Genomic DNA, 11017 nt, shown 5'->3' with positions numbered 1-11017 from the left:
GGTGTGGAGCTGGCAAAGGAATAAATACATAAATGAATAAAAAGAAAAGGACACCTAGAAATAGAATCACACAAATATGTCCAGTTAATTTCTGGCAAAGTAGCAAAAGGAATTAAATGGAGAAGGAATAACTTTTTCAATAAATGATCCTAGAGCAATTAGACCACTGTCAAAGGAAGGAAGGAAGGAAGGAAGGAAGGAAGGAAGGAAGGAAGGAAGGAAGGAAGGAAGGAAGGAAGAAAAGGAATAAAGGAAGGAAGGAGAAAAGGAAGAGAGAGAGCAGGCCTGTATCTAAACTTCACACCTCATATAAAAATTAATTAAAATGGATTACAGACTTAAATAGAAAACATAAAACTATAAAATTTTTAGAAGAAACACAAGTGAAAGTCTTTGGGATAAGGAATAGGTAAATATTGTTTAGACTTGACACCCAAATCTTGATCTACAAGACAAAAAAAATGATAAACTGGACCTCATCAAATTGAAAACATCTACTCTGTAAGATTAAAAAAAGCATTAAAAAGTTTAAAAAACAAATTACAGAATAGAAGACAATATTTACAAATCACATATCTAATAAGGTCTTGTATCCCAAATATATAAAGAACTCTCAAAACTCAACATTAAATAAACAATCAAGTTAGAAATAAGCAAAATACATGAATAGACATTTCATCAAAGAGGATATACACATAGCAAATATATGAAAAATGTTCAAAATCTTTAGCCATCAGAGAGGTAAAATTAAAACCATAATGAGATATTACTATCCAGAATAGCTAAAATGGAAAATAGTGATAACACCAAATACTGATGAAGATGTAGAGAAACTGAATTGCTCATACATTGCTGATGGAAATGTAAAATGGTACGGTCACTGTGGAAAACAGTTTGGTAGTTTTTTTTAAAAGTAACTATAAATTTACTATAGAACCTAGCAAATGTATTCCTAAAAATTTATTCCACATGAGAAAAGACTTATCTTCATACAAAAATCTATACATGAATGTTCGTAGCACCTGTACTTGCATTAGCAGAGAACTGAAAACAACCCAGACATTCTTTGATGGATAAATTGTTAAACTGTGGCACCTCTGTAGCATAAAATACTACCCAGCAATAAAAAGAAATAAACTATTTATACATACAACCAACTTGGATAAACCTTGAAGAAATTATACTGAATGATAATAGCCAACCTCAAAAGGATAGCTACTGTATGATTTAGTTTATGTAGCAGTCTTAATCTAATTATAGAGATGATAAAATTGCATAGAGCTACACACAGACATGAGTATATGTATAACTATTGAAAACTGAACTAGCAGTATGAGTGTACAATGTTAATTTATTAGTTTTGATATTGTAATACAGTTGTATAAAATGTTAACTTTGGAGAAGGCTAGGGGAAGAGTGCAATAGATTTCCCTGTACCTCCTTCACAACTGCCTGTGAATTTATAATTATTTCAAAATAGAAAGTTCAGCAAAATTAAAAATCTTTTGTTTATCAGGAGCTAAGACAAAGTGAAAAGTTAAGTCATGGAATGGGAGAAGGTATTTAATATATTCAACAAATAATGAATGACCAAAATGTATAAAGAATTCCTACAACTCAATAATAAAAAGGCACACTCTTTTTTTTGTTTTTTGTTTTTTTGTTTTTTTTTGGTGAGACGGAGTCTCGCTCTGTCGCCCAGGCTGGAGTGCAGTGGCCAGATCTCAGCTCACTGCAAGCTCCGCCTCCCGGGTTCACGCCATTCTCCTGCCTCAGCCTCCGGAGTAGCTGGGACTACAGGTGCCCGCCACCACGCCTAGCTAATTTTTTGTATTTTTAGTAGAGATGGGGTTTCACCGTGTTAGCCAGGATGGTCTCGATCTCTTGATCTCATGATCCGCCTGCCTCGTCCTCCCAAAGTTGCAGCACACTAATTTTTTAAGTGAGCAAAGGATGAGAACAGACAACTTCAAAAGAGAAAATTGACACACGTGAAAACTGACTAAAAATCACTGGAATCAAAGAAATGCAACTTTAGACAATAGTGAGATATTAACTTGCATCTAGCATACAGAAAACTTGGTCTTTCAATACCAAGTGTGGGTGAGCTTGTAAGGTAGCTTCTAGAAATAGAAAAGTCCGATTTTTCTTTTTCTTTTCTTTTGAGAGGGAGTCTTGCTCTGTCGCCCAGGCTGGAGTTCAGTGGCGCGATTTCGGCTCACTGCAAGCTCGCCTCCAGGGTTCAAGTGATTCTCCCACTTCAGCCTCCTGAGTAGCTGGGATTACCTGTGCACGCCACCACACCCGGCTAATTTTTTGTGTAGTTTTAGTAGAGATGGGGTTACATCATGTTGGTCAGGGTGGTCTTGAATTCCTGACCTCGTGATCCGCCTGCCTCAGCCTCCCAAAGTGCTGGGATTACAGGTGTGAGCCACCCCGCCCGGCCTGATTTTCCTAATTCTATCTGAGTTTATAGAACCTAAGTCTCGCTACACAATGCATGATAACTATTTTTAATCAAATAGTAAATAATTACGCAACTATACACTTGGAATGAATTGGATACATAATTTAAATTCTGCTTAACAAATTCTCAGTCACCAAAGGTTACATTTACAATATATCCAAATATATAGTGGATGCATTTTTTCTTTTTCTAATACAAGCTAATAAGTTTTAGCAGTTGAACAGTAGAAAATTAAAATATTTTCATTGCAGTCCTACGTGTTGGCTGAGTTATAATGATAAACAGTAAGAAAAAGAAACAATTAGATTTAATAGAAGCACCTACAAGATTAGATATTTATTTAGGAAAAACCAGAGGTCGTCTTGACTGATTGATCATATGGTTGAAAGAGACATGAAGAGCCAAAGCTAGGACTTGGGAGTGTACATGAAAGGATAGCTGAATCTGCTAATAGACATCAGGATATAGATTTGTAATCAAAACTCCCAACAAGTTAGGGAATAAATGTGTCTTGGCCCTTCATAAAAGAAGCAGGTGATTTAATCTGCCTTGCCAGTAACCGGAATAAATGTTTGCTTTCATAAGCAACAAAAGAAAACTTTATGAGTGCAAAGAAATGAAACAGCTAATAAAAGTAAAACTTTACAGGCACCAAAGCTCTATTTCCATACCATGTTAAATGTTAAATGACTAATAGTACTAATTGTTCTATGCTGTTTGGAAGAGATATACCTTTACTATTCCTAAATCCTTCCTAGGAGTAGTAATTTTGGGCTAAAATTATCCCTTGGCTCTCAGTAATCCCAATTGACATCATCACTTGGAAAGTGTCAGGAAACTGAAGGAAATAGTTCCTGCTCTTGGTTTGTGTGACCTGTTTTTCAAAAGCCTAGGGAATACTGTTCTTTCCCAGAGAGGGAAAGGAAAGGAATTTCAGAGTGAGGATGCTGATATACTTTAGGAAGTGCTACAGGTTACAGGCACCTCTCTGGCTTGATAGTAAGGTATACCTACATGTCTAAGTGGGAGAAAAGATCCAGTCGAGGAGAAATATTGGCTTCTGGTGCCACATTGAAAATTGCAGGTCAAGTTAATAACTAAGTCCATTTGAGCTAGAGCTAACCAGCAAGGGTTTTTCCATGTTTTTCTTTTGGCTCAAACTTGGAGCAATTTTGACCCAAAGATGGAGGAGAAAGCGGGAGAATGCTCAAGGAGAGAAAGAAAGGTCCCTTTTTTTGAGGTTTGGGCTTCAGGTACCCTTGTTATGAACTTCAGCAGGAGTTATACTCTGGCATGTTGCCCCTGCACGATGAAACCACTGAAGGAAAGGTCACTGTGAAAACGTAAGCCACAGACTGGGAAAAGGTATTTGCAACACATATCACCAACCATGAATAAAGGCCAGAATATATGAAGAATTCCTACACATCAGTAAGAAAAAGACCAACTAATCTTTAAAGTGGGCAAAGATTCACTGGTGCCTTTGGAGGAGAAGAAAAAGAGCCATGTTTGACCCAGGCCTGCTGGAAAATGCTGGTAAGCATGAGTGCAGAGATCCAAGTGTCTGCACCAATGCCACAGAACTGGAGTAGTGCCGTGCCCAAGACCTGGAGAGCACATGGGAGATGTAGCTCTGTGCAGGTTAAGTACTGGTCCTCAAAGTCAGGGCTGGCCTGGCCACTATGCTGCGGAGAGGCCGGGCACCCTTCCTGATCCCCAACTCAGTCTTTTCTTCAAGGCTACTCCTACAGGAACACTATTAAGAAGATCTAAATGATGATAAACTAGGATATTACTAACATAGATGTGGCTTGGCCTTGTTCCTGACTCAGATATTGTGACTTCTGTCAATGTTATAGGAATTCTACCTGCTCAGTTTCTAAATAGTTAAGGTTAGATCAAACACATTCCTGAGGTCAGAACTCAGCACTCTAAACCGTTGATGCAGAGAGCTGGATTGGAGGTGTGATCTGTCGAACCACCTAATCTTCTCAATCATATTCCAAGCCCAATCATATTCCACACCCAAAAGATTTTGGGGAGAAATATAAAAGTTAATGGATGAAAAGTGCCTTCTTAAATCACCAACACTCATCTTCCCAAGATAAAACTTTATTTGAAGCATCAAGCAATATACTGAAAGAAGTGTCATGCTCAAGTAATGCTCATATTTCCATAATTGCACCTTTGATACTCTCTGCCCTCTTAAAAAAGACTGCATAGTGAGCAAAGATGAGTAGCACATATGCTTTTCTACATAACCCTATCTATATGGTGCTTAAGAAAGTCTCCTTTTAATTTCATTCTTCCTTCCTTAAAAAGCATGTTGGTTTTTTCTGGGAAAACTAAAACAAACTAGTTCTTCCACTTAGGATGCAGTTTCTCCCAAGTTATTTATGAAACAACGCAGCTGCCTTTTTCTTTAAAGGGATTCTTGTCTTCTGGAATTCCCTTTACTAGAGGATCCTCTCCAGAACGTTCTTCAATATAGTTCTTTATTTCTTCAGAACATTTAGACACCTTAAGTACAGAAAAAAAAAAGAATATATTAGGTTATGGTTGTTTAAACTTTGTCCCTACTCCTAAATGAAATTAGTATAACTGAATACAAGCAGTTTTTAAACATTTTTTTACATATATGTATATTTGTGTGTATATATATTATATATGATACATATATAAAATCTGGGTTCTGCACTCTAATATTTTTATTCTATTACTATATCTATGATACAATCTATGTAAAACATATTTCTTACTGTTGGTCGTTGGTCAAATTCAAAAATGTTTGAAAGTCACTGCATTAAATAAATCATCTCCAGCAATTTTTTCCCATTGTGTCTCATATGATTTCCTTCCTCTGCTAAAATACAATTATGACACATCTACAATATTTTAGGAACTGAAATATAATCTTATTTTAATTTTTCATGCTAATGAGCAGGTGCAGTAGTAGATAATCCCCAAATGTTTTGGGGTGTATAATGCCACGATTCTCACTTATGGGTGTGTGTCATGTTCTGAAATTTCACAAAATGATAGAAGCTTTGGAAAAAGCCTGACTCTGGAAAGATTGGAGTTGTCCAAATATTGCACTCTGTGTTGCTCCTCAGAATTTCTTCCTGCTGCATGAGGGCAATGATCATAATAAAAGACTTAGATTCTGAGACTTATTAGGCTTATCTGAGAATAAATTTTTTCTGCGATGGAGAAAAAATTGAATAACGTCTTCAAAAAGTCTATTCTTACAAGAATCGTTTCTTCAAAAAGTCTATCTATCCTTAAAAGACAGGTTGCAAGAATGAGTTAAAAAAAAAAAGAATAAAAGCAAAATAAAAGAAATTAGGGTCTTAATGAAGCCCTGTGTTGCTAGTAAGAAATTTACAGTAAAAATTACAGAAGTACCAGCAAATTTAATTTAATTAAATTAATTAATTTATTTGTTTTTGAGACGGAGTCTCACTCTGTCACCCAGGCTGGAGTGCAGTGACATGATCACGGCTCACTGCAAAGCTCCAGCTGCCGGGTTCACGCCACTGTCTTGCCTCAGCCTCCCGAGTAGCTGGGACTACAGGCGCCCACGACCACACCCTGCTAATTTTCTTTCACCGTGTTAGCCAGTATGGTCTCGATCTCCTGACCTCGTGATCCAGCCGCCTCGGCATCCCAAAGTGCTGGGATTACAGAAGTGAGCCACTGCGCTGGGCCACACCAGCAAATTTAAATGGAGACCTAGGAAAACTGGGCAAATGTTCCCACTGAATTAGTAATCTAAATTAGTAACCTCAAACTGTTTTAATGGTTACTACTAAAACATGTTTGCATATGTATCCCAAAATGAATATAACTTTTAACTACAAATAACTACAGATACTGTTTTGTTAATACATCATGCAAAATTATAAAACATAAACTGGAAATTATTAATGGGTGAGGTTTAAAACTAAACAAAAATAGAAATGCTAATATTTTACTTCCACATCCCAAATGATTATCCTTTGCAAAAAAGTGTGGAAGCCTCTGACCTCAAATTGAAAAGTAGGTGATGTAGTTCTGTGACTTAAAATCTGGCAAAACAAAATCTTTCAGGTACAATTCTTTCAGGTAACATTTGCTCTCAAGTGTTGCTGACATTCAGAGTGCATACATTTTAAGTGAATTTTCAGAGTTGATAATGCACGTGTCCATAACCTAGGGTCTGTGGTCCCAAGTTAATTTATGGACAAGATTCATGCTCCCTACATTGAATCTTTTCTTACAAGGTTTTTTCATTAGGTTTCAGAAGAGGTCTGCAACCTCCAAATGTGAGTAATTACTCCTTTGATACATTTCCTTCTGTAATCAAGAGGATATGTTTGATAAACATTTAACTACAGCCAGAATGGAACTTGCAAGTTTTGTCGGGGCCTGAGTTAAGGACTGAACACGTAGCCTAGATGTTAACTATTTATTGACTGAATAATGGACTGGGCATGAGAAGAAGAATGTTTTAGTACCTGCCCTATCACTGTCTATCTCTGTGGTCTTAAATGAGGAGCTTGTTAGCCTTTGTGGGACTCAAGTTTTTTTTTAATCCTTAAAGTGAGGGAGATGAATGATCTCTAAGCATTCCAATGCTTGTCTAGCAGTAACCATGTATAATTCCAAGTGTATAATCAAATGTCTTAATATTATTTTTGAGATTTAGATGCCTCTTTCTGTATTTCCTAAGGATACACATGTACCCAAAGTTTTTTCTCCCTCTGGCATACACTTGAGGTTTCTGGAGGTGGGAAGTTGATGCCACAGGCCGTGTCCTAAAGGGTCAGGCTGGCTAGCAGGGAGAAATTGCTAATGAATGATACAGTCAATTTTTACATAGTCAGTTGCATCCACATCCCTGTTCAATAGTTAACTTAAAACTCTGGATAAGTAGAAGACACTTGTCTATTTTCCTAAGTTCTGCACAGTGATACCAAATATTAAGATATTAGAACCTTGCATAGGCAATGCTGTACTTCAGTATATGAAACTCTGTTTAATATGTAACTCCTAAGGTTTATTGTATGAACATATCTAAGTGGCCAACACTTGCTGTACCGGGAACTTTGCCATCCATAAAATGGGTCCCTTAAGGTGTCAAGAAGCATGCTTATTGAGTGGGTAGTGTAACTTCCTTCTTTTCCCCTTTAAACACATTGGTATTTTTAAAGCTACAAACCGTTAACATGATAGAGGGGACATCTCATTATAAAAGCTAGGAAGAGCAGGGATTTGGATGTGAAAGGTTAAATTTGAGAAAAGAAATATGTAAAAAGTAAAACACAAAAATGCCTGCATCTTCTAATCATCACTCAAGAGTAAAGACTCTTGCCCTTACCAGATTCATTACAACTAGAACAGGAAGGCAAGTGAGCATATTATAATGCTTCATTTCCATTGTTTTTCTTAATTTTTTTCTAGTGCTAAACCATAATAAATAAGATAAGTTCAAAATTTTCTTGCTGAAAAGGAAAGGTTAATTATCTTTAAACAATATCTATTCAAAGACTTTTCCTAGTCTACAGGATGCCTGACTGAGTTAAAACAGGAAGAGAGATTAGTGTCTAAAGGAAGGTCCTGATGACCAGTAAGAAATTGAAGTAAAACTTATAAAACTTATAAAACCAAGACGTTTCAGTGGAGAATATTGAATACTGGGTCTTATGTTCTCATTGAAATGGCAATCTCTATCAATAGTCTCTAAAACTTTTAAATTGTGATCACTAAAAAATTTTTCATATACACCTCAGTATATGTACAATTCTGTATAAATAAGTACAGATACTACTGTATTAATCGCATACTTATAAAACATAAAGTGAAAATTATAAAGGGATGAGATTTACAAATAAATAAAGATAGAAATTCTAATATTTTGCTCCCAAGTTTCGGTGGACTGTTCTTTGCATATCACTGAAGGCCACTGGTGAAATTCAAAATTAAATAATGTACTTGTAAGACTTTACAATATGGTTTTAGAAAATTTCTTTCAAATATCATCCTTTCTAGTAGTGTAAAAGATGAAAGAACCAAGTAGCTATCCACTTTTTTCCTACAAGTGAGTTTCGAAAAACAGCTGTCTAATGGAAAGCAAGATTTCTTGTCTATTTTCCCCTTCCTAGGCATCTTAAAAAGTTAGGACATTTGGCCTTAAATTCCTTATCGGATCCTAGACCTCTCCTCTACCTCCTACGATTTCCCCACATCAGCTGGCAGTCCCCAGGCACTGTCAAAGGGGTGGTGAGAAGAGAAGCTACAAAGGGGAGGAAAAATAAGCTAAACTATTTGTTTTACTGTTACTAAGCAGGACAAACCGAACCCTGCTTCATTTCAGAGAAGGAAATATTCCGGAACAGCCAACTTACTTGTTGTCTCTGCAACTTCACTTCTTTGCGAAGCTGCTCAACTTCCATTTTCAGTTTTTCCTTCTCTGGCAAATCTTCGATGTGAAGGGCTGGCATTTTCGCCCCAGAACTGGGCCCGGGCTAGCTCGGGCAGCGGAGCCCCTGGAAGAGCTGCGAAGCTCGGCGCGTGTCAAAACAACTGCCGGGCCTGGCCCGCCGCTCACCCGCACAGGATGTGACTGCAGCCCCGCTGCGGTCCCCAGCTCCCCGAGGGCTCCGCTTCCTCCGGGACCCCGTCACGCCAGCGCGCCCCAGCGTCCTAGGACATGAGAACTCTGCCTTTTCTCAAGTCCCCACAACCTAGGAGGGCTGCTTGGGTGCTAGGTTAGGGTTAACTTTGAGACTGGTTCAAAAGCAGCTTCCCGCCGCTCAATCGCCCAGCAGGGATGCTGGCCCCGGACAGGCCCTGACTCAGGACTGCCACGCCCGCGGGGGGCGGCTGGGCTAGGGCTGCCTTACTGGGGACAGCAGAAATTTTACTTTTTTTACTTCTCGCCCCACCCCCCGCATTCCCCCCCCTTTTTTTTTTCCGTTTCCAAGTCACATCCGGGTTTTGTTTGTGAAGCAAGGAAAAGGAGTACACTACCCAGCAGGAAATAACTACCCTTCGCCTCTCAAAGAGTTTTAAAAATATGCCAGATATAGTTTTTCCCTAATTACATACATAGGTTGGTGCAAAAGTAATTACTTTTCCCTAATTACATATGTAGGTTGGTGCAATTAGTTTTGCATCAACCTAATAAATGCATAGTGGGGAATGTGGACGCTTAAGAAAAGGCTCAAAAGAAAATGAAGCTCAATCTTAATCCCAGAAATGCCCACCAGTGCTCTGCTGATTTGTGTAGATCAAGGCCTAATATGGGTTTACACATTTTGGGAGAGGAGGGGGCAACAGGGTGTGAATATCGTTTACAAGTTGCACAGACATTTTTTGTCATTAAATAATCATCTGCATCATCAGCAGCAGAGTTTTTACTTTTTTACTTTTTTCGGGGGAATGTTTTGTAGAGTGGCGCATCAGAGGATGATATAATAGAAGACAGAAGCAGGAATCTTAAAGTTCTTACCAGAAAGCTTTTCTCCACTCCCCAGCCCCAAGGTTTGGGTGACGACACCAAGGATTTTGAATTCCTGACTCCTGAACCTTCCTGGATGTAGGCAGTGGATTCATTTAGTATTAGTTTCTTAACTTTCTGGAAAGCAATATTTTTCGCGCTGTTGCTCTGGGAAGCTAGGAAAAGTATCCGATGTGAAAAATGTTTACATTCAATAAAACTTTCCCTTTAACTATAACTAAAGTCTTGTTAATAGTGCTCAAAAGAATAGAAGAAAAATCAAACATGAATGTTAGAAACCTTCCCTAGCAGTTGGGTATTTCTCTTTCTTTCCAGAGATAACCTTCTGTCTCACAGAGTCAAATGCAAGTGAAGAGTGGAGGCATTAACTGAGTATTTCGGAGTAGCTGACCCTAGGCACCCATGACCATTCTCTGTTTAGGAAGCAGGAGTTTTTGTTCGTTCCTAGTTTCTTACCATTCTCTGCTCATCCTCAATGAATAAATTAGAATGAAAAGAACAATGAACCACTTAATGAATACTCCTGACTTGTAGTCCCAGCTCTGCCACAGGCCATCACTGAAAAAGTCACTTAATTTTTCTGAGTTTTGGTTGTCTAATTTGCAAAATGTATAGTAAGGCAGGGAAGGTGGTGAATCAGCTGTGTTGTGTGTTTAATTGTATTTGTATGTCTATATATGATAAATCATTTTCACAAAGAAGATGTTTAAGAGCTTCACTTTCAATATTTGAAATACCAGCGTTTCCCAGGCTCAAAGTAGTTAGATCATCAGCTGAAATTTACGTGTGAATAAACAGGGAGACGAGACAAATATCCATATCTGTCTTCTGCACTAATTCATTTTTAAAATTTTCTATTACTTAAATTTAAAAAGTTGGTTTAAAATATCTTAAATAAATTAGTGAAAGTAATCAATGTGAATGTGACCAAAATTAAATAGGTTCAGCACCTAAGTTAAATAAATTGGTTAAATAAATTAATGTGTGTTTGTTCTAAGTCATAAATATAGAATTATTTTGGCTTAGAAATTTCTTTTCCATCAAATCAT

The 11017-nt window shown here is 37.6% G+C and overlaps 1 protein-coding gene across 1 annotated transcript; it reads right to left on the bottom strand.

The window, feature by feature from the left end:
- Nucleotides 1–4563: 4563 nt before the first annotated feature.
- On the bottom strand, nt 4564–9257 carry LOC105475520 (G protein subunit gamma 11). Its single transcript, XM_011730848.3, has 2 exons — nt 8854–9257; nt 4564–4987 (listed from the first exon to the last, which is right to left on the bottom strand). Exons 1-2 carry the CDS (start codon nt 8947–8949, stop codon nt 4862–4864), a joined length of 222 nt encoding a protein of 73 aa, XP_011729150.1. The 5' UTR covers nt 8950–9257; the 3' UTR covers nt 4564–4861.
- Nucleotides 9258–11017: the final 1760 nt, after the last annotated feature.

The sequence above is a fragment of the Macaca nemestrina genome, chromosome 4, assembly GCF_043159975.1.
Source record: "Macaca nemestrina isolate mMacNem1 chromosome 4, mMacNem.hap1, whole genome shotgun sequence".
Lineage (NCBI taxonomy): Eukaryota > Metazoa > Chordata > Mammalia > Primates > Cercopithecidae > Macaca > Macaca nemestrina.
This window is presented reverse-complemented; position numbering and strand designations above follow the sequence as displayed.

Coding starts and splice junctions, on each gene's coding strand:
- LOC105475520 (XM_011730848.3), bottom strand. CDS start 8,949: ATGCCAGCCCTTCACATCGAAGATTTGCCAGAGAAGGAAAAACTGAAA. Junction 4,988..8,853: donor TGAAGTTGCAGAGACAACAA/GTAAGTTGGCTG, acceptor TCTGTACTTAAG/GTGTCTAAATGTTCTGAAGA.